At 58.2% G+C, this 23049-nt stretch overlaps 2 protein-coding genes across 5 annotated transcripts; one reads left to right on the forward strand and one right to left on the reverse strand.

The window, feature by feature from the left end:
- Positions 1 to 599: 599 nt before the first annotated feature.
- On the reverse strand, positions 600 to 17517 carry MAP3K12 (mitogen-activated protein kinase kinase kinase 12). Of its 3 annotated transcripts, XM_087855868.1 has the most exons (15): positions 15794 to 17517; positions 6503 to 6676; positions 6195 to 6403; positions 5706 to 5889; positions 5325 to 5516; positions 4890 to 5048; positions 4581 to 4739; positions 3894 to 4002; positions 3560 to 3669; positions 3336 to 3452; positions 3119 to 3256; positions 2311 to 2935; positions 2046 to 2116; positions 1685 to 1958; positions 600 to 1347 (listed from the first exon to the last, which is right to left on the reverse strand). In XM_087855868.1, the coding sequence occupies exons 2-15, from the start codon at positions 6637 to 6639 to the stop codon at positions 1252 to 1254; spliced, it is 2580 nt and encodes an 859-aa protein (XP_087711994.1). In that variant the 5' UTR covers positions 6640 to 6676; positions 15794 to 17517; the 3' UTR covers positions 600 to 1251. The 3 variants fall into 3 exon arrangements, with proteins under 3 accessions (XP_087711994.1, XP_045656858.1, XP_087711993.1); XM_045800902.2 differs by having other exon boundaries at positions 6195 to 6676; XM_087855867.1 differs by lacking the exon at positions 15794 to 17517 and having other exon boundaries at positions 6195 to 12978.
- Positions 17518 to 17650: 133 nt separating this feature from the next.
- On the forward strand, positions 17651 to 22789 carry TARBP2 (TARBP2 subunit of RISC loading complex). 2 transcript variants are annotated; one of them, XM_045800898.2, is made up of 9 exons: positions 17651 to 17843; positions 18407 to 18576; positions 19389 to 19491; positions 20072 to 20167; positions 20737 to 20809; positions 21028 to 21145; positions 21451 to 21578; positions 21995 to 22196; positions 22357 to 22789. In XM_045800898.2, the coding sequence occupies exons 1-9, from the start codon at positions 17791 to 17793 to the stop codon at positions 22512 to 22514; spliced, it is 1101 nt and encodes a 366-aa protein (XP_045656854.1). In that variant the 5' UTR covers positions 17651 to 17790; the 3' UTR covers positions 22515 to 22789. The 2 variants fall into 2 exon arrangements, with proteins under 2 accessions (XP_045656854.1, XP_045656856.1); XM_045800900.2 differs by lacking the exon at positions 17651 to 17843 and adding an exon at positions 17958 to 18092.
- Positions 22790 to 23049: the final 260 nt, after the last annotated feature.

Genomic DNA, 23049 nt, shown 5'->3' on the forward strand with positions numbered 1-23049 from the left:
CTTCTGTTTTACCACTCCATCTTTTTTTTTGTAGCCCTTGAACCAGTTTTCCCTTGAGCCTACCTTGCAAAGTAACCAAATAGCTGTTGCAAGCTAGCTGTGTGCCCTTTGCCCAAAAGTTCGGGGGTTACATTTACCTAGGACTTGTCTGCAGAGAATAGGCAAGCACTTCCACTGGGTGGGCAGGGGATGGGGAAGGAGGCATGTGCATACTGGGGAAGCAGCTGGATGTGTAGGTGTCCAACTGGGATTTAGGTTGCTGGGCGTGTCTGTCCCATCCTTGGTCAAGCTAAAAACCAGGCTCTTGTTTTGAATAACTGTTCATTTACAGTTCTCTCCATAAGAAGAGTGTGTTTTAACATTTTCTGTTCTCCTACTAAAGTCCTTCCAGAAAGATGTACCTGATCCCATTTATGCAGCTAATTTTAGAAGGTTGGAACTTTAAAGCGATGTTCATTTAGGTGGTGGTGGGGGGAGACGCATAAAAGGAAGGAATAACTTGTTCGGAGTCCTCAGATAATGTCTGGAGCCCAAGGCTCCTGCTTTCGACGAGGGGTACTACCCCATACATCCACCAAGAAAACCCTCAACAGCTGGGCCTGCGTGGAGTGGTTATATTTTAAGATTTTTCACAGGGGTTACAATATGACAGTCCCCACCCCAATCAGGCACCAGGACAAAAGCAGGGACTTAAAACATCATCCCATTTCTTCAGCCTGAGCCATCACATGCTTTCACAATCTCCTAACCTCCCCCAGGCCCTAAGCCGGGGCTTGGGCAGAGAAACGGAGGAACAAAGAAATTAGTTACATTGCCACCTGAGAAACCTCAGAGGGGAGGACCCAGCCTTTGCCTCCCTCCTCCCAAGTGCAAAATGTGTAAACAGAGTAAACAGAAAACAAAAAAGTGCAGTCTAAGTGGCTCCCTATCCTCCTCCCCAGGGTTAGGGGGGAAGAGTACAGAGGAACATAAGAGGCAAGTCTGGCTTTTCTATTGCCTTACCGCTCGCTGAACATAATGGGGTGAAGCAGGAAGGGGCCAGTTTGCCCGTACCCGCAGCTCTAGGGTAGTACTTGTCCTTCATTTCCACAGCTGCCAGGAGCCCTAGAGTTGATCAGGTGAATTGGTCAGGGGTCAGACTCCCTTGAGCCTGACTTAAGGCTGGGACAGCCCCATCTTTCTGTTGATTATGTGGCGCTTATATATTATTTATATAAATAATTTCTCTATGTACAGGAATAAGAGTGGCTTTCATGGAGGGAGGGAGGCTGGAGGCTGCAAGGCTTCACCACTGTTGGAGTTGTCCAGTTCAGTGCTGTCACAGTCCGAGTCCTCATTGGGAGGGCCCTGTGAAGAAGAGTAGAAGTGCAGTGAGGTGAGGCTCAGCCGATCTGGGCGCTCACCTGATGTCATGGTCTTCAGACACCAGATTCCCAGGGTCGGGATTGCAGCTACCGAACAAGCAACACCACTAACCTACTAACCATACTACACGCTCCGTACCACGGGCCTCTCAGATTCTGCCCTGTGATAGTTGCTCTTTGGTGCGGGAGGAACGGGGCTCACATACTGAGTGACTTGGAGGCTAAATACCTATCTTTCTGGTGTCTTCCTCTGTACCCGTTAGGTCCTAAATAATTAAGCATCCGCTCCTCTAATACACCAAGTAGTTTCTGTGACTCACCTGCCCCTCTCTGGGTAGGTCCTGGTGTGGGGTGGGTCGGGAGCTGGGTTCGGGGCCAGGAGCCACCTCCGATGCAGGTGGGTCCAGTGGGATTTCTGAGCCCTGGGAACACATGTCATCGGACCGCTCGTCTGGCCGCTCGTCGGTGTTGGTACTGCCAACCTCAGGTGTGCCACTGGGGGAGGGCTCGCTGGCTGTGCCCTCCTCCCCGTCAGATGGGTTCTCGGAGCTGAAGGTGGACAGTGACTGGCGCATGTTCAGGCCTTGAGGCCACCTGTATGTTGGAGAGGCCGGGCTTAGCTGGCACACCGCAGCCCCCAAAGCAAAACACAGTCGTGACCTCCCGTCCTGTGTCACTCACCTCTGGCTCGAGGGCAGCTCTACTTCACTGTCCACCTCTCCTTCCTCTTCCTCTGATGAGATGCCACGTTTCTGCAGGAGAGATGAGTGGACTTCAGTCAAAAGTGGGAAGAGGTCAGCAAGGACCCAAGAGAAGGGAACGTAGTCATAAGGGTTAAGTAGGGAATGGCTGTAGATGAAGACCTACTATGGGAGGGGAGTTATGGACTTGGGCCCCAAGGAGAACAAGGAAAAGGGAAGAGCTTAGGAACCGCTCCATACTTTACCTGGCTCCGGGTGACAGCAGCCCTGTACAGCATTGCAGCTGGGGTCAAGTGCTGGGACCCAGCCCGGCTTCCTCCCCGTCCCGCCGTCCCTTCCCTTCCAGTTCCCAGTAGCCCCACAACGTCACCAGGCCCTACTGGTGGAGGTGGCTCCCCTTTGGCTCCCCCAGGTGAATCTGGGCTGGTGGAGCCAGGTGCTGAGCCCTCACTTGGCGGGGTGTCTCCCCGGGCTGGAGGCGGTGAGCCAGGATCCCCAGCTCCCCCTGTGGCCCCTCGGCCCCGGGCTCCCAGTGCTGCTGACAGCAGATCTGGGGACGACGACGACATTTTTCGGAGCAGGAGGTCATGATGGAGCCCACGCAGGGCTGGAGGGCAGGCCTCCCAGCCTGAGGGTCCCCCTCCTAGCCCCCCTGGGCTTCCTGGTCCCCCAGGTTCATGGGGTGGCAAAGCTGCACGAAGCCCAGGCAGGTCTCCACAGCTGCCCTTGGCGCTGGCCTTGCGGTGACGAGTCTTGCCACGACGAGTCCGTCCTGGTGAGGGGGGGCCCTTAGGACACCCGGGAAGCCCCACCCCACTCAGGGCAGCATCAAGTTTAGGCAGCAAAGATTCAGTCTTGAGGATATCCGGCCTGGTAGGGGAGGGGAAGCACAAGTCTGAGACAAACGAATTCAGCTACTTGAACGCCTTCCCTAACCTTGGGTAGTACCAAGTCCATCCCCCCCATCAGTCTTCTGGGCATCCTTGATCTCCACCCCTGCTTCTAGCACGCCCCCTGCCCTTACACCTCGGCACTTACGAATTCTGGTCCCACCTTTTACTGTGGGGTGACAGTTTCTGTGGGACATTCCTCTTCTTGATGAGCTTCTCCATCGTGTTCCCATGCAGGAGGCCTCGGGAGGGGTGTGACTTCAGCAGACCTGGGCATCTCCGCTCCAAAGCTTGTTCCCTCCTAAAGACAATTCAGTTGGGCTCACGAGGTTCCCTGGGTCACAGTCCATGAAGAGATTCGCGGCAGGGGCGTCGGTTACCTGAGCAGCTCCCGCTCCTTGAGCTCCAGCTGCAGCATGAGCGCGTTGAGCTCCATGTACAGGTTGTTGGCCCGCTCCAGCTTCCGTTCGTAGTGCTCCCTGATGTCCAGGGCGTGTCTGAGACAGGCGGAAGGGTCTCTGAGGTGAGCTGGCGTCACCTGGTGTCCTGACTGGCCCCGGTCCCCGCTGTTGACGGAAGCCCCTTCCCAGACACAGGCACGCACCTGAGCTCCTCCCTCCTCCGCATCACCAGCTCCTCTTCTAGGCGGTGCAGACAAGTCCCTTCTGACTTAATTTTTTCAAAGTGCAGCTTTACCTCTTCACGCCACTCTGCCTAGGGGATGAAGAGACGACGAGGGGTGACGGACCTCCCTCGAGCCAGCAGAGCCGTGGGAAGCCCGTACAGGTGCCGCACTGCCGCGGACCGGGAGCGAAACGGGGGCAGGCAGGGGACTGGTCAAGACGGGGTCTCGGCCCTTCCCCACCTCCCCTCAGAGCGCATGGTGCTCTCTGCAGAGGCAGGGAGCTGAGCTGTTCCTTTTCCTGCCCGCAGCACACCTGGGACTTAAAGTAAGTCTCCTGGGGCGTGGAGAGGACATCAGCCGAGGCGATGTCCAGGTGCAGCAGGATCTGGCGGAACGAGGGACGATTTCTTGGTTTGCTGTTCCTGGAGGGCACGGGGTTGGGGGGAGACAGAAATTTTAGGGACGACTGGAGAGGAACTAGAGCGTCCTTTCCCAGAGTCTACCCTGGAGAACAGAATCCTAGAACGTGCTCTGCGGCCGAAGTCCCCAGTCCACCGGCTCTACTGTCCGTTAGCACAAGTCCTGCAGTGAAGAAACTGTTTTCATCCTATTTTCCAGACACCTTTTTCTGAGTAACTCCCTTCAAAGTGGTTTACCAAAGATGAGAAACTCAACCTCCCTTCAGAGTCCGAGTTCCAAACAAGGCTCCAGGGCCCCCCTCCTGTGTCAAAGCGGCCGGCTTGAGGCTCCAGCTGCCATGTTCCCCAGGCGCACCCTGGCCGCTCTGGCCAGCTGCTGTGGGTGTCCCTCTTTCACAGACAGGAAACGGGCTCAGGGAGGACACCACTCGCCCGAGGCTGCACAGTCTGTCTCAATCACACGAGGGAATTCTGTCCCTCTTTCCCTGTGCAGGATTCTGGGCCTGGAGGCCTGGGTGCTAGGTGCCATCTAACAGCCAGCAACCACCCTTTGCTCTCCAGCTTCGCCGGGCCGTCCTTACCAGCACTGGCGAAGCAGGATTTTGAAGCCGTCGGGGCAGCCGGAGGGCACAGGCAGATGGAGACTGTTGCTTCCCACACCCCAGATGATGGCTGAGGAGTCTACATCTTTGTAGGGGATCTCACCAGTCAGCAGTTCCCATAGCACCACGCCAAAGGACCTGGGGATAAGAGGGGACATCCCTTGGGAGGGGCTCCCTCCAGAGGCCCCGGTTGCTACAGACTCCTCTCACTTGCACTCAGGCCCTGGAAGCCCCCTCCCTCCCTGGGCTTGGCTACCCGCCAGTCTCAGTCTTCAACCCGGCCCTCACCAGATGTCGACCTTCTCGGACACGGGCTCGTTGCGGATCACTTCAGGGGCCATCCAGGCTACTGTCCCTGCAAAGGACATCTTGGTGCTCTTGTCACTCAGCTCCTTGGAAGTGCCAAAATCGGAGATCTTCACCACATCGTCGTACGTGATTAGCATGCTGGTAAAGATCGTAGTCAGCTGGGGGCCAGGCCCCTCCACACCTCATCTAGCTGCAGCAACTCTCACTTTCTGTTGTCAGTCATGGGGGGGCACCCAGAGGCCGGGGGCTTGCCACAGCCCTCCCGAAATAGGACTGTCATTTGGGAGGGGTTTCTGAGATGGCCACATGGACTTAGGACGGGGTCTGGAAGCAGGCAGCCGGCTACACTGACAGGCGGGGTCACCCGCAGGAGACCATGCACGTCAGCTGCTCTGCGCTTGCTGGCTTACTCACTTGGGGGACTTGAGGTCTCTATGGATAATCTTGTGCAGGTGCAGGTAGTTCATGCCACCGGCGATGCCCATGGACCAGTCAACCAGCAAGGAAGGGGTGACAGGGCGGCCGGCCCGCAGTACCTCATACAGCTGGCCCTGGGCGCAGAACTCCATCAGGATGCAGTAGCAGGGAGCCTGGGTGCACACGCCCCTGGGGGCCGGACGGCGGCGTGAGGGCCCCGGCCGGCCTCGAGTTCCCCAGAGCCACACTCGGAGCCCCCGTTCCCACCCAGCCCCTTCCGGCATCTCCTTTAGGAAAGGGGGGGTCGATCCCCTGCCGCCCAAGCAGAGCCCTGCCCACAGCCCCACGGCCCCCGCTCCAGCCCCTGCCGGCCCTTACTTGAAGGTGATGATGTTGGGGTGCTTCAGCTTTCGCAGGTGCTTGATGTCCGTCTCCTTCAGGTCCCGGACCTTCTTCACAGCCACCTCCTCCCCATGGAAGCGCCCCAGGAAGACAGCGCCCTGGGCCCCTGAGCCCACCCACTGCAGGTCCAGGATCTCCTCAAAGGGGACCTCCCAAAGGTCTGTGAAGAGGAGGCGCAGAGCCACAAGGCTCAGCGAGAGCCACCCACAGGCTCTCGGGCGGGCGCAGGAGAGGCACTGGGCTGGCTGGCGGGACTCGGGGTCCCAGGGCGAAAATGAGCCCCGAGAGGCCAAGAAGACGGGCCCGGGGGAACAGGTGAGGAAACGAACGGGCACCTACGAAGCAGGGAAGCCGGGGGCTGATAGACGGCCGAGGGGCTGCGGCCGGGCTCTGGGGGGAGAGAGGGTCAGCGCGTGATGAGATCTCGGGGACACAGGGCAGGGCCCCCGCGAGGACGCGGCCTACCTTCCTGCTGCTGCTTGTGCTCCGTGGAGTAGGCCTTGCCGATCATGGTCCAGACGGGGCGCAGGCAGCCGAAGAGCCCTTCCAGGAAGCCGCTGCCGCTCTGGCACTGCAGCCGCACCTCATCGGCCCGAACTCGGGACGCCCGACTCTCAGGGGACCCAGAGGCTCCCCCGGGGCCCCCTGCATCCTGCTCGTGGAGCTGCAGGACACTGTTGGCAAAAGGCTCAGGGGGCGGCTCTCCCCCCGGGGAGGGGCTGGGTCCGCCCCCGCCCTGCCCGCCGAGCGGCACTACGTCGCGAAGTACACACTGGGTGGGCGTCAGGTCCTTCTCCGGGGTGCAGTCGGAAGTGTCCGGGTCGAGCTTGCGCATCGACGCCTCGCTGAGGGTGGACACGAAGCCCCCGAAGGAAGGGGAGGGTGTGCGGGTCTCGTGGAGGCAGGCCATGGCCTCTGGGCCCGCGGGTGGCGGCGGGCGGGGGGCCCTGTGGAAGCAAAGCGGGGAGGGAGGGTCAGCCGGGGCTGCGCCGCGCACGGACCCGGGCTCCCGGGAGCCCTGCTGGAAATGACACCGAGCTTCGCGGGCCCTCGGGTACCCGTCGCTCTCCGCGTTTCACCCAGGCCCCATCGGGGGAACCGGATACCGGGACTCTGTCAGCATCCATCGGTCCCATCCCTGAGCGCTGCTCTCGAAGCCCGGGGAACAGCCCCACGCAGCTGCGTGCGTGAGGTCCGGCTGAAGCTCGGGTGTGTGGTCCCAGACTAGCCCCTTCTCCCTGGCCGGTTCCCAGGCACACGCAGAGCTCCCGTGGGGGTCTCGGACATGCACCTTTTACTCCGAGTCTCAGTCTTCGGCCGCACTAGCCACACCCCTCGGGCTCCCTCACGCGGAAGCACACACGGGGGCGCGCAGGCACGTGCCGCTGGTGCGCCCGGGGCTCCCACTCGTGTACTTGCACGTGAGACGGCCGAGGCCTCGCAGGACACTAGCCTCGCTCGGGTGACAGTCGTCCTAAGGCGCGCTCGGGCTCTCATCGGGGTCTCCGCCTCTGGTGTTCACACGCACACACCTGGGCCTCGCCAAGGGAAGTGAGCCTGCGACTCGTGAGCTCCACCATCCCCCCACCGCCCCACGCATGGTCGGGGTGGGGGGGCAAGGCAGGCCGGTCCAGTGGGGGTGCAGACGCAGGAGCCGTCAGGGCAGGCGGTAGCCCACCGCTTCCGCCCTGACATCCGCTCTGCTGCTCCCCCACGGGCTCCGTTACAGAGGCCCTGTCTCCTTTCCTCTTCCCCACTGCCCCATCCCCAGCTTCCAAACCAAGTACCAGCCTTCCAGACAATGCAGGTTTGTCCCAATTCTCGAAACTAGCTGCTATTTAAAAAGCGACCATTAAAAAAATTTTGAATTCTAGGGGCACCTGGGTGGCTCAGTTGGTTAAGCATCTGACTTCAGCTCAGGTCATGATCCCAGGGTCCTGGGAGTGAGCCCGCCATCCAGGCTCCTCACTCAGTGGGGAGTCAGCTTCTCCCTCTCCCTCTCCCGCTGCCCCTCCCCCTGCTCCTGCTTGCTGGCTCACTCACTTGTTCCCTCTCTCAAATAAATAAAATCTTTTTAAAGGATTTTATTTATTTGACAGCGGGTGAGAGAGCGAGAGAAAGCACACGCAGGGGGAGTAGCAAAGGGAGAAGTAGGCTCCTCACCGAGCAGGAAGCCCCACATGGGGCTCGATCCCAGGACCCCGGGATCATGACTTGAACCGAAGGCAGACGCTTAACCAACTGAGCCACCCAGCTGCCCCTCAAATAAATAAAATCATTTTTTAAAAGATTTTATTTATTTCACACACACACACACACACACACACACACAGAGCACAAGCAGGGGGAGAGGAAGAAGCAGGGTTTCTGCTGAGCAAGGAGCCCGATATAGGGCTGGATCCCAGAACCCTGGGATCATGACCCAAGCTGACCGAGCCACCCAGGTGCCACAAATAAATAAAATCTTAAAGAGAAAACTGGGGACACCTGGGTGGCTCAGTCGATTAAGCATCCATCTCTTGATTTTGGCTCAGTGTCGTGAGATCGAGCCCTGTGTCGGGCTCCATGTTAGAGGAATTTGCTTTTCTCCCTCTCCCTGTGTGCTGTCTCTCTCTCAAATAAATAAATGTTTAAAAACAGAATCTGCATTCTAGCCTTGCCTCTGCCACATACTGGCTGTGTGACCTCGGGTAAACCAGATTTGGGCCTCAGTTTCTCCAGCTGTACAAAGGGATAAACTAGCAATTACTCAGGCACAGCAAATTCTTCAACCTATACCAAACTTGTCCAGACGTTGACATCTGGAGTCATTCTAGTCTATCTCCCGCCGCATCTGGTCAGCTAAGAAATCATGAGATATGAGGATTCCTGAGGACAGTGGTACTCCAACTGTTCCTCATAGTAGGGTCCTTCCTGAACCCCTGCCTCAGAGCCTCTGAATCACAGTAGGAGAGGAGTAACAGGAATCCACAACAGGAATGTCACTGGATAATGACAAAGACCAACACGGAGGTTTGGCACTTCTGATGGTATCAGCTCTTGTAGCCATTTCCAGGCTTCTCACGGATTTTGCAGTGGTTGTGGGGTGGGCCTGAAACCTGCATATTTAACAAGCACCTCAGGTGATTCCTCCTTGAATTTGGCCCATTTGAAAAGCTCTGACCCAAGGCCAGTCTATTCTCTCTAGTCCCACCTTACTGTCTTAACTCAGGCCTCTTTAGCTGTGTCAGCTAACCCAGGACTGCCTCTTAGTCACCCAATACTCACACAGCCCCCACTCCATTTTCCACCATCCTTTAGAAGGATCTTCCTAAAACACAGACTGGCCAGCACCCCCTCTTCTGCTTCAAACCCCCCCCTTTTTTTTTAAGATTTTATTTATTTATTCGACAGAGAGAGAGACAGCCAGTGAGAGAGGGAACACAAGCAGGGGGAGTGGGAGAGGAAGAAGCAGGCTCACGGCGGAGGAGCCCGATGTGGGGCTCGATTCCATGACACCGGGATCACGCCCTGAGCCAAAGGCAGACGCTCAACCGCTGTGCCACCCAGGCGCCCCTTCAAACCCTTTAATAACCCCCTACTGCCCTTGGTCCGGCAGCCTTATCTCCATGCTCTGGTCCCTCCCCAGCCGGTCTCCCACTGCTGTTGGTACCCGGGCCATACAGAACTGCCCCCAGGCTACTTGAGGCATTTGTGCCAGGGCACCTAATGGGAATGGCTAACTCTTAGGCAAGGCTTACTATGTATGTTAGCCTCTGCTGATAGGCGCATTAGCTCATTTAATCCTCAAAACGAAATTCACCCCAAGTGACAGAGGTGCTGGATAACCTGCCCAGCGGGCCCTCTCCGAGGAGAAGACTCAAGCGCCGCCTCCCGGCGTTCTCTGCCCAGAAGGCGCTTCTCATGCCCCATCTCTCCAAATCTCACTTCAGCCTGGAAGTCTTCCTCCTTGTCCCCCCGCCCGGCTCAGAGCTGAGGTCCCTTCTGGGCTGGCACAGCCCCCTGTACCTCCTCCATCGTGGCTCCCATTATCCCGGAGGCACTGTGTGCTCTGGCCTCTGGCTCCCCTGACAGCCCGGACTCCTTGAGACCCCCGACGCTCTCGCACGGGACCCCAGGCTTCGCACTGCACGGGGAGCGCAGGCAGGACGGTCGTCTTAAAGGCCGCCCTACACTAAGGACGCGGTAGCTCCCTGGCTCTTCACCACCACCCAGGGAAGGCGCTGTTACCGTCGGACCCTTTATATTCTTGAGGAAACTAAGGCTCAGAAAGCTTTAGTCAGATCCAGCCTCTGAATCCTCAATGCATCCTAAGAGATAACGAGATAACGGCGCCGTGGAAGGATTAGACGTACACCGTAATGCCAAAGACAAACACAGGCCGAGAATGCACTTTGCAGGATCCCAGGGCTTTCGCCTGCGCCCCCAAGCTGGGGCTCCCGGGCGCTCCCGCAGGGCTGGCTAGCAAGGAGCGCGCAGGCTGGATCGGGCCGTTCCCGGGTCCCGCGGGAAGCCCCAGCACCGGCCCTTCGAGGCGGGGAGGAAGGGGTTACGGCCCCAGCGCCCCCTCCCCCTTCCCGACCTCCTTCCCGGCCGTCACGTGGCGCGGGGCGCGTGGCTGGAACGGGGCGGGGGCCCGGCGGCGGAAGGAGGGGGTCCGGGTGGGGAAGGGGAGGGGACTCAGCGGGTTGGGGGAAGCGCTGGGCGCTGCGGCGTAACCATGACGACTGGGCCCGAGGCGGCGTGTGAAGTCACCAGGACAAGATTAGCCCAGCATCACGTGAGCGGCGACGGCGGGGGCGGGGCTGCTCCTGGGCCCCGCCCCTAACCCGGGCTGGCCCATGTGCTGGTGGCCGGGATGGCTGCGGGGATGGCCGGCATGGACCTCCCGCCCACCCCCCGGCCCCCTCAGCCTGCCGCCTGTGTGCTGCCCTTGGCATACCTCCCTGGACCCCTCATGCAGACAAATCTTCGGCCCGGGCACCGAACAGAGGAAGAGCGATTGGTGCTGGAGAGAGGGGACTTGGGTTGGCACTGGGGGAGCAGTGCCAGGAGATGGGGAGATAGGGAGCCGGACACAGAAAGGGCTACAGGCACACCCAGAGACGGGGGTGGGGTGTGGGGGTGGGGCGGGGGAGAAGAGCCGCGAGATTCAGAGACCGAAACAGTGAGGCGCAGGGAGACTCAGATCGGAAAAGGATGGATTGCACACCTGAATTTGAAAAGCAGAGAGGACACTGAGAAAAAGTAGCCGAGAAAGAACTGGAAAACACGGAGACCATCTGTGACCTTCCTAATTCTTTCCTATTTAGAAGCTGAGCCTTGACTAGGCACAACACCTGGATTTTTAAAGGAAGTTCTCAGTCCTCACACGGTGTTTGGCAACTGGGAGTTTTAGGCATAGAGAGGGTGACATGCTCAGGCACTTGCCGCCAAGCCTCCCTCCAGTTCACCAGGCTTCCCCAGAGGCCCCTCTGGTATCCAGGGCTAGCAACTAGGGAGACTGGGAGAGAAGCCATTTCACCTGTTTGTCTTTTGGGGCAGTGGGAGTACCTGAAGAAGAGGTGTGATCCAGGGAAAGGGAAGGAATCTAGCCAGGCTCCTCAGGCCACCCCCACCCTGTTCTTAGGCTAATACAGCTCCTCCAGATTGACCTGAGGGAGTGGGGGGGTGGGGGGGAGAAGGAAGCCAGGCCCCAGGGAGCTACAGTCAACTGGAGATTCCTCTCGCAACACACAGCTCCTCTCAGTTTCCTTTATCTCTGACCTGCCAGCTGTGTCCCACTGCCCCCCAGCTGGGACTTGGGGGCTTTGGGGGCGTATCATGCTAGGAGCCCCTGGCCTAGACATTCAGTCACCCTGGGGGAGGGGAACTGTCTCCCTGGCCATCAATTATGCAGAGCATGGAGGAAGGGCAGAGATGTGACAGGAGGGGGTGGATATCTCCCTCATTCTGTCAGCCATATTTACCAAGTGCTTACTGTGCAGAATTCCAGATTGGGTGAGGGGACAGAGTGGTCCCTAAACTATACATCTGCCCAGGGAAGAGGCTCTCTGGACATCCCAGGAGGTCCTAATTCGGTTTCAGTTACCTAATTCCCTGCTGGTGATTACCAGAGTGCCCCCTCAGGAGCCTGTGGTGGAATGGGGGCAAGGAGGTCCCCCTGTTTGTTCCTCCTCCTGGGTTCTCCTGCCTGAGGTGCTGGAAGCTTGTGGCAAAGGAACCCTTCGAATCCTTTCTCCCACTGTCCTGCTCTAACAGCAGAATCTCAAGGCCAAGTTGCATGCCTGGCAGTCTTGGGGGCTCAGTTGAGAGGCCGAGCCATCTGTCTAGATTGCAGGCTCTCACACTGAGCACTCACCACTGTCCTAGACTTCAGTTTGCACTCAGCAAAAAGAGGAAGATGCCCCTTCTCTCTTGAGGGTGGGAAGGAAGGTGTTCATAGGGAACGGAAACCCAAGATTCTGGGAGGATGCTGGTTCCACCTCTACAGGCTTTGAGACCGGACAGGATAAAGGACCGTGAACCCTCCTGACCTTGCCTCCTGGCCACTGGCTGCAGCTGTTTCTCTTTTTGAACACAGGGTTCTTCACAGCTTTCGCAGTGCCTTCATTGGGGGGAAATGTCTTCCCCTGAGAACTTGGGGTAAAGTGGAGATCACCCCTAAATCCAGGCCCCCCCACCTCCTACAGGTCAAGCCCTGAGACACCCCCCCACCCCCAGCTGCCACCACCTCATTTCCAGTCAGCTGGGCAGTGACTGGGCAGGGGGAGGGGGCAGTGCTATTTAGGAAAAAAGAGCCAACTTTGGATTTGGAGAGATCAGAGCCAGAACCTCAGTTTTGCCACGAGTTAAAGAATGTTACCCCTCGAAGGCTCCCAACCCTACCTTCTGGGGTGGGGACGGTTAAGATGATGTGGGAAATGTCGTGAGCACAGTGCCTGGCTCCTGGTTATGTCCCCCTGGTTGGCTGGACACCAGGTCTGTCTCTGTGGGCTCTGGAGAGGCCATCTCTTCTGTCTGACCAGAAAAAGGGAGACTTAGTCTCTGACCTTCTACTTCTGCAGGACATTTCTCAATTTCAGGTTCCAGGGAAACCAGGTCACAGTGGCAGTGGGGTGCTAGAGTCCCCAGTCATTGCTCTCTTTGCTACCAGACCCTCGGTCCTTCCTCTGCAAATCCTACCATCCCACCTCCTCTGCACTAAGGGAGAAGGCCTGCACCACATACTCACCCCCTGGCCAACATGGCCCAGGGTCATCCCCCCCCCCCCCCACCCTTTAAGGTCAGAATGCAAGGGAAGAGAAAGGAGGGGTAGGAGCAAGGTATGAAGGGCCACAGGATCCTCCTACTCAGGCCTCAGCTGGACCTGGAAGGAGCTCAGCACATGTAAGCAAACAGGTCCTGAGGTGGGTGTGCATTTAAAAAGGTCTGGAAGACAAAAAATAATAAAGAAATAAAAATGTAAAAGGATCTGGACGGACAGATACCAAAGTGTAGCAGTTTCTAGGTAGGTGGAATTGTGGGTGTTCTTATTTTCTTCTTGTGGCTTATCTATATTTTCGAATATTTCAGTAATAACGTTGAATTGCTTTTAAAATAATAAAAAATCGATTTTGAATTGAAAATGAGGAAATAAAAACCAGAGTGGCCATCCGTTCCTGTCACCTAGCTTGGGACAGTGGGTGAGTGGGTGGCCTGGGAATCAGAGAGGCTTGGTTGAGGTTCTGTCTCTGCTCCTGACCAGGCAGGCAACCTGGAGTAAGAGACTTCTGAACAAATCTGCTTCTTCTCTTTGAGCAGGAACCGAGGTACCCCTGTCTCACGGTCGTTGTACAGTCTAGAACATGGTGGTTCTAGGTCAGACAGGCCTGGGTTCAAGACCTAAGCTCTTCCCCCAAACTGCTTTTCTGACTTTGAACAAATTATTTCTTTAAGTTTCGGTTTCCTCATCCCTAAGATAGAGATGATGAGAACACTCCTCAACTCTTAGTCTTGTTGTCACACTAGTGAGATAATCCCAGTAAAGTTCCTGGCCCAGGGCACACAGGAGGCTCCCTAGAAACACGAGCCATGCCAAAAGTGCCTAACAAGCAGGAACGGGGTTTCTTCTATAAATATGATTCCCTTCATATTCCTCATTTTCTGCAGTAGAGAGGGCACAGGTGGAAAGGGAGGTGGGCAAACACAAGGGGGAAAGGGAGAGCAAAGAAAGAAGGAACCCAAGGCCAAGAACTCTTTATTCTGGATGACCCTTAGGTGCCTCTGCCATAGTGTCCCTGCCTCATCACCTTCCCCCAACACAAAGATGACCCTGGTCCTTCTGGAAGCAAATGAGACAGACAGACCAGTCTCTGTGGCTAACCCCTCATGAAGCCCACATGTCACCTGCTGGCCTGTCTCCACAGTATCCTCCTTCTGCCCTAGGAGGGACTCCTAGTCCCTTCCTCCAACCACAGGCCAGGCAGGGCAGAGGGAGGCCTGCATGTGGGATGCCACTGGGCAAGTCTGGGATGGTGGGTACTAGGATTCAGGGTCCTCTTCTTGGCAAAGCCAGATGACCACATTATCACCTCCAGGGGAAGGACTGGGAAACAGCAGTTGGTTTTGAGACGGGTCCTGCCTTTCTTAGCTGTAAGGACACACAGGACATCCAAAGCCAGTCCTTAAACTTCTTGCCTCCTCTGCCCATAACTGGGTTTAATTCGGGGATGGGGATTTAGTTGTGTTTTCATGGGTGCTAGAGTTGGGTAGCACACCTTTCGTCTCTGCAGCATCACCGCAGTCCCCACTGGGAGAATGGATGAGTGGCAGGCTAAAGAGAGGGCAAGCACTTTTGGCCACCCTGAAGTGTGAGATGAGAGAGAGCAGGCCCTGAATGAAGCTCTGGGAAACTTTGCTGTCTGGACAGGAAGGCCAGGGAGCACTTGAGCCCTTTCCTTCCAGAACCCCTTGTGCTTGCCTTCCCTTGGTATTACCCTCTGGCTGACAATCAGAGCTCCCACAGCCACAGAGTCCATCCTGCGAGTTGGAAGGGAACTGTCATTTGGAGGGAGGCACTGGCTGTGGCTGAGAGGACTCTGCGTGGGGGAGAGACCTCAGGCACACTCCTCCTTGGTTGAGTGCCACCCACCCGCTCTTCTCCCAAGAGGGAGCAGCTGTGGAGTTAAAAATCCCCAAAGGTGGGACTCCTCTTTCTATGCTAAGGAACACCCCACCGATTCCTTCCACTGTCTATAGAGCCTCTGACCCCTTCTCTTCCCTCCTCTCAGCCAAGGCCACAGTTATTGGGAGTCACAACTGTGTGGAAGAGATTCTTGCTTATTTTTCAGCCAAGGAGTTTGAGAAATGTGTGGGGGAAAGGGAGGAGGTTCCTGAAAGGCCTGGGCTGGGGAATTGGGTTAGGGGAGCCAGAGGAGATGGAAAGAAAGAGGGAGAACACCACAAATGAATGGGGGAGGGGAGGAAGCAACAGCTGGATGGAGAAGGTGAATACCACAGCTGGAGGGGATTAGGGGCATCAGAGGAAGGAGAGGAGGGCCATCACCTGGGCATCCAGGAACAGGTGCTCTCACCCTATAATCCTCAGGTGCAGCGGGCTGAGTGTGGGAGTGGGGGTGGTGGTGAGGAGGACAGTGGGCACATCAGGCCCCATCCTTCCTTCCCTTCCCTTCCCTGAAGAGGCCCAAACTCTTCCTCCTCCTTCCCTCTCCCCCATCTGGAGGATGAGTGGGAGGAGAGGAGGATGTTCTCTTGCCCGCTGTCCTTTAAGTCTGTCCCCCAATCATCCCCCCACCCCCACCCCATACGGTCCTTTCCAGCTCTGGAGGCCCTTCGTCTCCAAGCTGGGCCGCGGCGTCCCTCCGCTCCGTTCGTTCCCCTCCTTCCCATACCCACAGGCGTCGGGTCCAGGTCCCCAGTTTCCTCCGCCCCACAGCTTCAGCATCCCCGCGCCACCCTACCCCACCCCCCCACATCTGCATCCCGACCCTCCCTCCGCACCCGGATCCCTGGACCCGGACCCATCCCTGCCCCCCACCCCCCCAACTCGGCCAGGCTCTCACCTCAGGGGCTCCGCGGCCGCAGCACAAAAGGCGGCGCTGCTGCAGCTCGGCTCCGGATGCTGCTCCCGCCTCCTCCTCCTTCTCCTCCTCCTTCTCTCCTCCCCCCGCTGCCCTCGACCGGACCCGGGGCGCTGTCACAGGCGAGGCTCGTGCGGTGTCCGGGTGCACGGCTGTCAGCCCCAGCTTTCTCCCCCCACCCCCCGACCCCTAGCCCCGTCCCCACTCGGCTTGAACTCCCGCTCCTTCCAAGGCCCCCGCCCCTGGCCCCCCGGGACGGACACGCCCTGAGCGGGGGATGCTGCGCTGGAGCCGCCGGCCTCTTAAAGGAGCCTGCGGCTGCCATCCGGCGCGCTCCAGGCTCGTCCCTGGCCCTTCTGGGCCCCTCACCTCCCTGCAGGCGGTGTCCTGTGGCAGTCGCACCTCAGGCCTTACGCTGATACACAGGGGCTCCCTCTGACCAGTCTTATAAACTCCCTCCTATACCCTGAGACAGAAGCCCCTCAACATGGGACACCCCCCCCCCCCCGCGCCTAGCGCTCGAGCATTGCTCCCCTGTCGTGCCGATCTTGCCAGCTTTCCTTCCCCTAATTGTCACCACTCCAGGTCTACCCATTGGAGTCCACTCGGCTCAATGCCCCGTCCCTCTCGTGTTCCTCCTTAACATTCCAAGATTCCCCTGGACCTCCACTACCTGACCCATTCTCAGGACATTCATTAGAACCAGACATTTTCGTGATCTCTCTCCAAGGTCACAGGTTTTTCCTACATCTTTTAACCCAGTGGTCGTGGGACTTTGGGGAGGAGGGACTGGAGCTCTGGGACCCAAACATAACGTGTTCCGCTCCGCACCCAGATTAGTGGATTAGTTTTAAGAGGCCAGAATCCTCTCTTGCTGTCTCTTCAGCTGAGAGACCCAAGACCCACAGCAGGGGGAATGAGACCAGGACTTGCGTTAGTCCTTCTAATCCTGTCGTCCCACTATAGCCTGATTCTCAGGCTCCAGAGGGGGGGCCTCCTGGCCAGCTACGGAAGGGTTCACTAGGGATATTCTAAAAAGGCTTTAGAAAACAACTGGACCAGACAGGCTGCGGGCCAGAATTAAGGGGAAGGGAGGTGAAGGGCAACCTAGGAAAAGGAAGCAGGTGCTGTGAGACGAAGGCCCAAGGGCAAGGACTTTCGGCCGAGGGCTAACCGGGAACTGCCTGAGACAGAATTGGCTTGCCCCAGCGCTTGAGGGGCAACGAACAGTCTCCTCCCGCGTCCAGGTAAGACCCACCCTCCCATCCTGCAAAGAGCCAGGATCCGACCGCCGCCTCGGCCCTGGACCAATCACAACCTTTCCTCAATCAAGAGGTGGAGCCAAAGGGGGGCTGACTCTTTCCTTGTCCCTGCCCTTCTAGGCAAAGTAACCAATCGCTATCTGCCTAGAGCAAGCAAGCGTAATCGGAAGTAACCAATTATACCGCGAAACTTTTCGCGCATGCCTGACCCTGCCCCTCCACCTGCGACAAAGATGGCGCGCGAGCTCCTGGGTTCTGTAGTTTCCCCGGAGTCAAAGGACCTGGTGCTCGAGTTAGCCCTTACCGCCCCGCCCCCAGCCGCTTCCACTCCGCTACTACGCATGCCCGCTCCGGGGAGCGGAGACGCGAAAAAAAGGAGGCGGGACTCTATTAAAAAAAAAACACACAAACAAACCCCCCTCCACACACACACAAAACCGCCCTCAGTTCGGCAGGCGACGGTGGAGGGCTCCGCTCCTCCCAGAAGGCGGTGCTGCATGCCAAGGCAAACCACGCGGAGGGTTGTGGGGCGGATAGCTCCCCTCCCGAAGGAGACTCATGGAGTCGGGTGGGCGGGGGACTCCATGTCCCAGCATGCCCCGCGGCGGGCCCGACCGGCCGCGACTCGGGGCTTGGCCCCGGCCCTAGCTCGTCGGCGGTGTATTGGGGCGCGTAGAGGCTGCAGTCACGGTGGCGCCCGCGGGGACGGAGGTGGGAATGAGTGAAGAGGAGCAGGGCTCCGGCACTACCACGGGCTGCGGGCTGCCCAGGTGAGCCGCTTCGTACCGATCCCTGCCGGGCGAAAAGCGTGGCGCGGTGCGGAGGAGGTAGCGGCGCGGCCCCAGCATGCACCTGGCCTGAGGGTTGTTCCCGGCAAGCACTGGGGTAGTGGGCCGTGGTTCCCGGCATGCATCCCGGCAGTGGCCACTGCCTCCTGCTCTAAATAGTTTGGGTTTGGCCCGGTTCCCAGACTGCACTTGGGGCACTGGGCTTTATGCTCTCGACATTCAGTGCATTTGGTGGGTACCGGGTCCCTGGCCTGCACTGTGTCAGGGGACATGCACTTCCTAACTGCACTGGGGTACAGGACCCTCCTCCTTAACTGAGACAGGAACAGTGCGTTCCCCGCTTGCTCTGGGGTCAGTGGACCCTGCTTTCCCAGCCTGCATCTCTACTCCACATTGAATCCAGCCAATGTCTGCTGTACTGTCCGAGGTCCCCTGGACCCTATGCCCCCATGGTGTGCCTGGGTCTGATATGACAGTGCTCGGCCAGGTGGGTGCAGAGTTGGAGGTGTGATAAGGGTCTGTGCCCCCCCCCCCGCCTCCCCCAGTATAGAGCAAATGCTGGCAGCCAACCCGGGCAAGACCCCGATCAGCCTTCTGCAGGAGTATGGGACCAGAATAGGGAAGACGCCCGTGTACGACCTTCTCAAAGCCGAGGGCCAAGCCCACCAGCCTAATTTCACCTTCCGGGTCACCGTTGGCGACACCAGCTGCACTGGTGAGGAAGGCTTGGGCAGCCTGGCTGGGGTGTGCATTCACAGGGCCCTGTTGGCTTTGTTTCTTGGAGTCTCTTCCCAGTCCTTTTGTCCAAGGCCTGTGAGGGAAGGAGAGATTTCAGGGGAAAAGCCACTGGCTGGTTTGGGAAAATGGGTCTTTGAGGAGGTGGGTAGGACTTGGAGAGTTAGAGGAGCAAGCAGGAATGCCACAGTGAGCTGGCAGATTGTCGTCATCCTAGAGGAGAGAGAGGAGATAAACCGAATTTTCAATGAAGTATTTGGGGGAGTCAGTGCCCGCTGCACTGGGCTCTGTTCCAGGTGCTTGACCAAATTCCTAGTTAATCTGAAACCACAGTCTAATCCAGTGATGTAGATGGTAGTATCTTCATGTTGAATATGAGGGAACTGAGACCCAGACAGATTCAGTAGGTGATGTAAGGTCACGGGCCCGGTGAGAGGCAGAGCCAGGCCTCGAATCTAGAGCCTACCCTCTTTCTACCTTTCCAGCCATCTCTATTTAGTGAGAGAAAAGAAAGTGCTTCCCAGAGGAAAGTTAAGGCAGAGAAAGTATCTCCACCCAAGATGTCTGAGTGCAGAGGCAGTTCTGCCTGGCATGGCTTGATTTGGGGAGCTTTGGGGAAGATAAAAGCCCTCCGTTCCAGTAATTAGTGTTAACACTTCCAGTCTTGGGCAGGGGCAGTCGGTGAGATGGGCTTGGTTGACTCCCTCCAGCTATGAGGAGAGAAGCTGTGGGATGCTGGTTTTTCTTTTGTCCTCCCAGTGACCTCCAGTATTGCCCACGCCCCTCTCTCAGGTCAGGGCCCCAGCAAGAAGGCAGCCAAGCACAAGGCAGCTGAGGTGGCCCTCAAACACCTCAAAGGGGGGAGCATGCTGGAGCCGGCCTTGGAGGACAGCAGGTGAGGGAGGAACAGCCGAGGCTTCCTAGAGGCCCTGCCAGGAACCCAGGCCCCTGCACCACCCCATCTGCCCAGTAGGCCTGGCCTGGTGACATTTAGCCACCTTGACCTGGCCCCTTCCTGAGAGAGTTTCCTCTGGACAGAGCACGGTGCTGCCGGGGCTCCTGGTGCTGTGAAGAATCCTTTGGGGGGAATGTCAAGGGGCTGCGGCTGTGGTTTGGGCCCAGGGTAGGGAGGGAAAGGGGTGGAGGCTGAGGCTAGAGGGGTTGTACCCCAACATGCCTCCTCTCTCTAGCAGGTTGTCCTTCCCTCTTCCACACTTACTTTGGAGTTTGTTGCCTCCATGTTTCTTGGGTAGGAAGAGACCCTCCGTCCCCTTTTCTCAGTCTCCTTGATCCGGTGCTTGGCAGCAAAGGCTCCGAAGAGGAAAAGCTGGTGGTTAAGCTTCCCTGAGTCTTTGACTCCAGTGGGAAGGAGTTTTCTTAGGGAACGGACAGGTTAGGAGGACCTGGGTCCCCACCCTCTACTCCCCCAGCTGCCAACGTGGGTGTGAATCAAAGGCCCCCTTCCCCTCGGGAAGTTCTTTTTCTCCCCTAGACTCGTCACTGCCTGAGGACATTCCAGTTTTTACTGCTGCAGCGGCCGCTACTCCTGTTCCATCTGCTCTTCCAACCAGGTATCTTGTATTTCCTGCCTGCCTGAAGGGGGGAGGAAGGGGTCCTGGCTCCTGGCCCCCCAGCCCTTGGACCCAGGCTGGTCAGGCAGGAGGAAGTCTGAGAGTAAACAGAGGATGGAATAGTTGGGGACCAGGATGTGAAGGATTTGCACCAGTTGGTAAGCTCTTGGGACAGGAAGTAATTTGTGATTTTTAAGTAGCCGCAGGGATGTTGGTCGACCATGTTTGAGGGTCTTACAGGCCCCGTTTTCTTCTGAGTTGGTCACATGATGGTCCTGTGTGTGCCTCCCATCAGGTGCTTCCAGGGACTGGATATACAGCCCCTCTCCCACTGTCCTGGCAAGGTGATGATCCGGTGTTCCAGAAAATCTAAATGGGCCTGGGCCCTGGAAGAGACGTCACTTGGGTGGGAAAGGGAGGAAGCAGGCTGGATGTTCGGACAGACAGCTCACTGCCTGGCGGGGACTAGGGAGCTGGTAGTGGGGACACCAGAGCAGGGCTTAGGACTCATGGGCAGCCACAAGAGGGACAGCCCCATCAGCTTTGGCCCTGGACCCTTGTTCCTTCAGGAGCCCCCCCATGGAGGCGCAGCCCCCTGTTTCCCCTCAGCAGTCTGAGTGCAATCCTGTTGGCGCTCTGCAGGTGTGCCCCCGTCCTCATTTCCTGTGCATGCCTGCTTTCCCTTGAACCTGGGGCTGTGAGGGACGGTTATGTGGGGCTCTTACCCTGTTCTGAGGGCTTTTCCCACCCCTCTTCATTCCTCCTCTAACCTGGAATCTGAGGCTCCCAGGGCAGGAGGGAGAGGATGTGAGGAGTCTTTTCTCACTCTGCCTTGTGCACCCTTGTTTCTCCCTCCCAAGGAGCTGGTGGTGCAGAAAGGCTGGCGGTTACCTGAGTACACGGTGACCCAAGAGTCTGGGCCAGCCCACCGCAAAGAGTTTACCATGACCTGCCGAGTGGAGCGTTTCGTTGAGATTGGTAACTGGGCAGAGGGGAGTTCTTTCAGCTACTCCAGCCCTGGCCACAGGCAGCTCCTAGCCTCTCTCTGCTACAGCCCCGCTCTCCTGGCTGAGAGCCCTGGTTGGCTCCGTCCTCCTAGCTTCTTCTTTGCACTGCCCCCCCCCGCCCTCCCCCGGCTGACCAGATTCTTAGGTGCATGGCAGGTCCTGAGTTCCTCTTTCCAGTGGACATCCCATGGGAGACCCTCAATCCAAGTGTGAGCTGGGTGGAAAGCACTGGGCCAGTTGGGAATCATAACCCAACAACCCTCTCCCCACACGCAGGCAGTGGCACTTCCAAAAAGCTGGCAAAGCGTAATGCGGCGGCCAAAATGCTGCTTCGAGTGCACACGGTGCCTCTGGATGCCCGGGATGGGAACGAGGCAGAGCCCGATGACGACCACTTCTCCATTGTGAGTGGCTTGTGTGGGCCAAGCCCTGTGGGCCACCCTCCATGCCAGGCAGGGCACTGGGTACTTGGGCCTGTCACTCGGGAGTGAGCCTCTCCAGATCCCAGGCCGGCTCCTGCCCGTTTTCCTACCAGACCCAGAGGTCCTCGGGTCCCCTCTCAGCCACAGCCGTAGGCCCGCCGGTGAGTGCTGTGGGGAGCTGGCCCGGGGCAGGAGCATGGAGCCTGCCGTTCCTGGAGTGAGGAAGGCCGCCTGGACACCTGGTCCGGACTCTGGTAGTTAGAGGGGGCCAACTAGGGGAAGGCCAGCCGGACGAAGCATTCATTCTGTGGGCTTTCCTCTCCTTGGCATCGAGGGCCTGTTAAATGCTGGGGTCTCGGCTCGTGGCTGCATCTTTGTCACTGTCCCTGTCCTGTCAGGGGGTGGGCTCCCGCCTGGACGGACTTCGGAACCGGGGCCCAGGCTGCACCTGGGATTCTCTGCGAAACTCAGCGGGAGAGAAGATCCTGTCTCTCCGCAGCTGCTCTTCGGGCACCTTGGGTGCTCTGGGCCCTGCCTGCTGCAGCGTCCTGAGTGAGCTCTCGGAGGAACAGGCCTTCCATGTCAGCTACCTGGATATTGGTATGGCTAGTTGGGAGGCCGGGGGATGGTGGGGACGGAGCCAGAGCAAGTACAGATGGCCTGCGGGGGGTTGGGGAGGGCACCACCCTGCTGTGGCTGCACCCCTCCCGGGGCTGCCTTCCCGCCCAACCCTGGCTCTGTCCTCTCTTTTGGTCTCCAGAGGAACTGAGCCTGAGTGGGCTCTGCCAGTGCCTGGTGGAGCTGTCCACACAGCCAGCTACCGTGTGTCATGGCTCTGCAGCGACCCGAGAGGCGGCCCGTGGGGAGGCTGCTCGCCGCGCCCTGCAGTACCTCAAGATCATGGCGGGCAGCAAGTGAAGCCCCAGCTGGACTCACGGACACGCATACTCGGCCCCTGCTCGTCTTCCCCAGCCCGTGCGTCTGTCCAGCTCCAGTACCCCTGGCGGTGCCGTCTCTACCTCTGACACAGACTGCCTGCCTGCAGGCTGAGAAGGACACCGGGCCAGGAGCCAGGGACCACGGGGCCTTGGCTGGCCCAAGATCTGTCCTCATGTCACTGGTGATGAGTGGAATGAAATCAGGGGCTCTCCCTTAGAGCCCAGAATAAACGTGCTGCCTCTTGGATTCTTAAACCCTGCTCTTTCTATTCCCCTGACTAGTGCTGAGCTAATTCCCCTGAGCTAGTTAGCACCAGATCACCTCCCCTGTAGTGCTTCCCCACCTTGTTCCCCACATGTCCCCACGTTTGCCTTTCTGGTGGCAGGAGGCTGGGTGCAGTGACCTCTAGGAACCTCCCATCACCTGTGTTCCTGTAGAGCTCGGCTTGGCGGAGATGGAGGGGCTGTGGTTCTTGCCCGTGGGCTCTCTCCCCTTCAAGTCTCAGACAGACAGA

The sequence above is a fragment of the Ursus americanus genome, chromosome 25 (assembly GCF_024610735.1).
Source record: "Ursus americanus isolate L20-20 chromosome 25, mUrsAme1.1.p, whole genome shotgun sequence".
In the NCBI taxonomy this organism is placed as follows: domain Eukaryota; kingdom Metazoa; phylum Chordata; class Mammalia; order Carnivora; family Ursidae; genus Ursus; species Ursus americanus.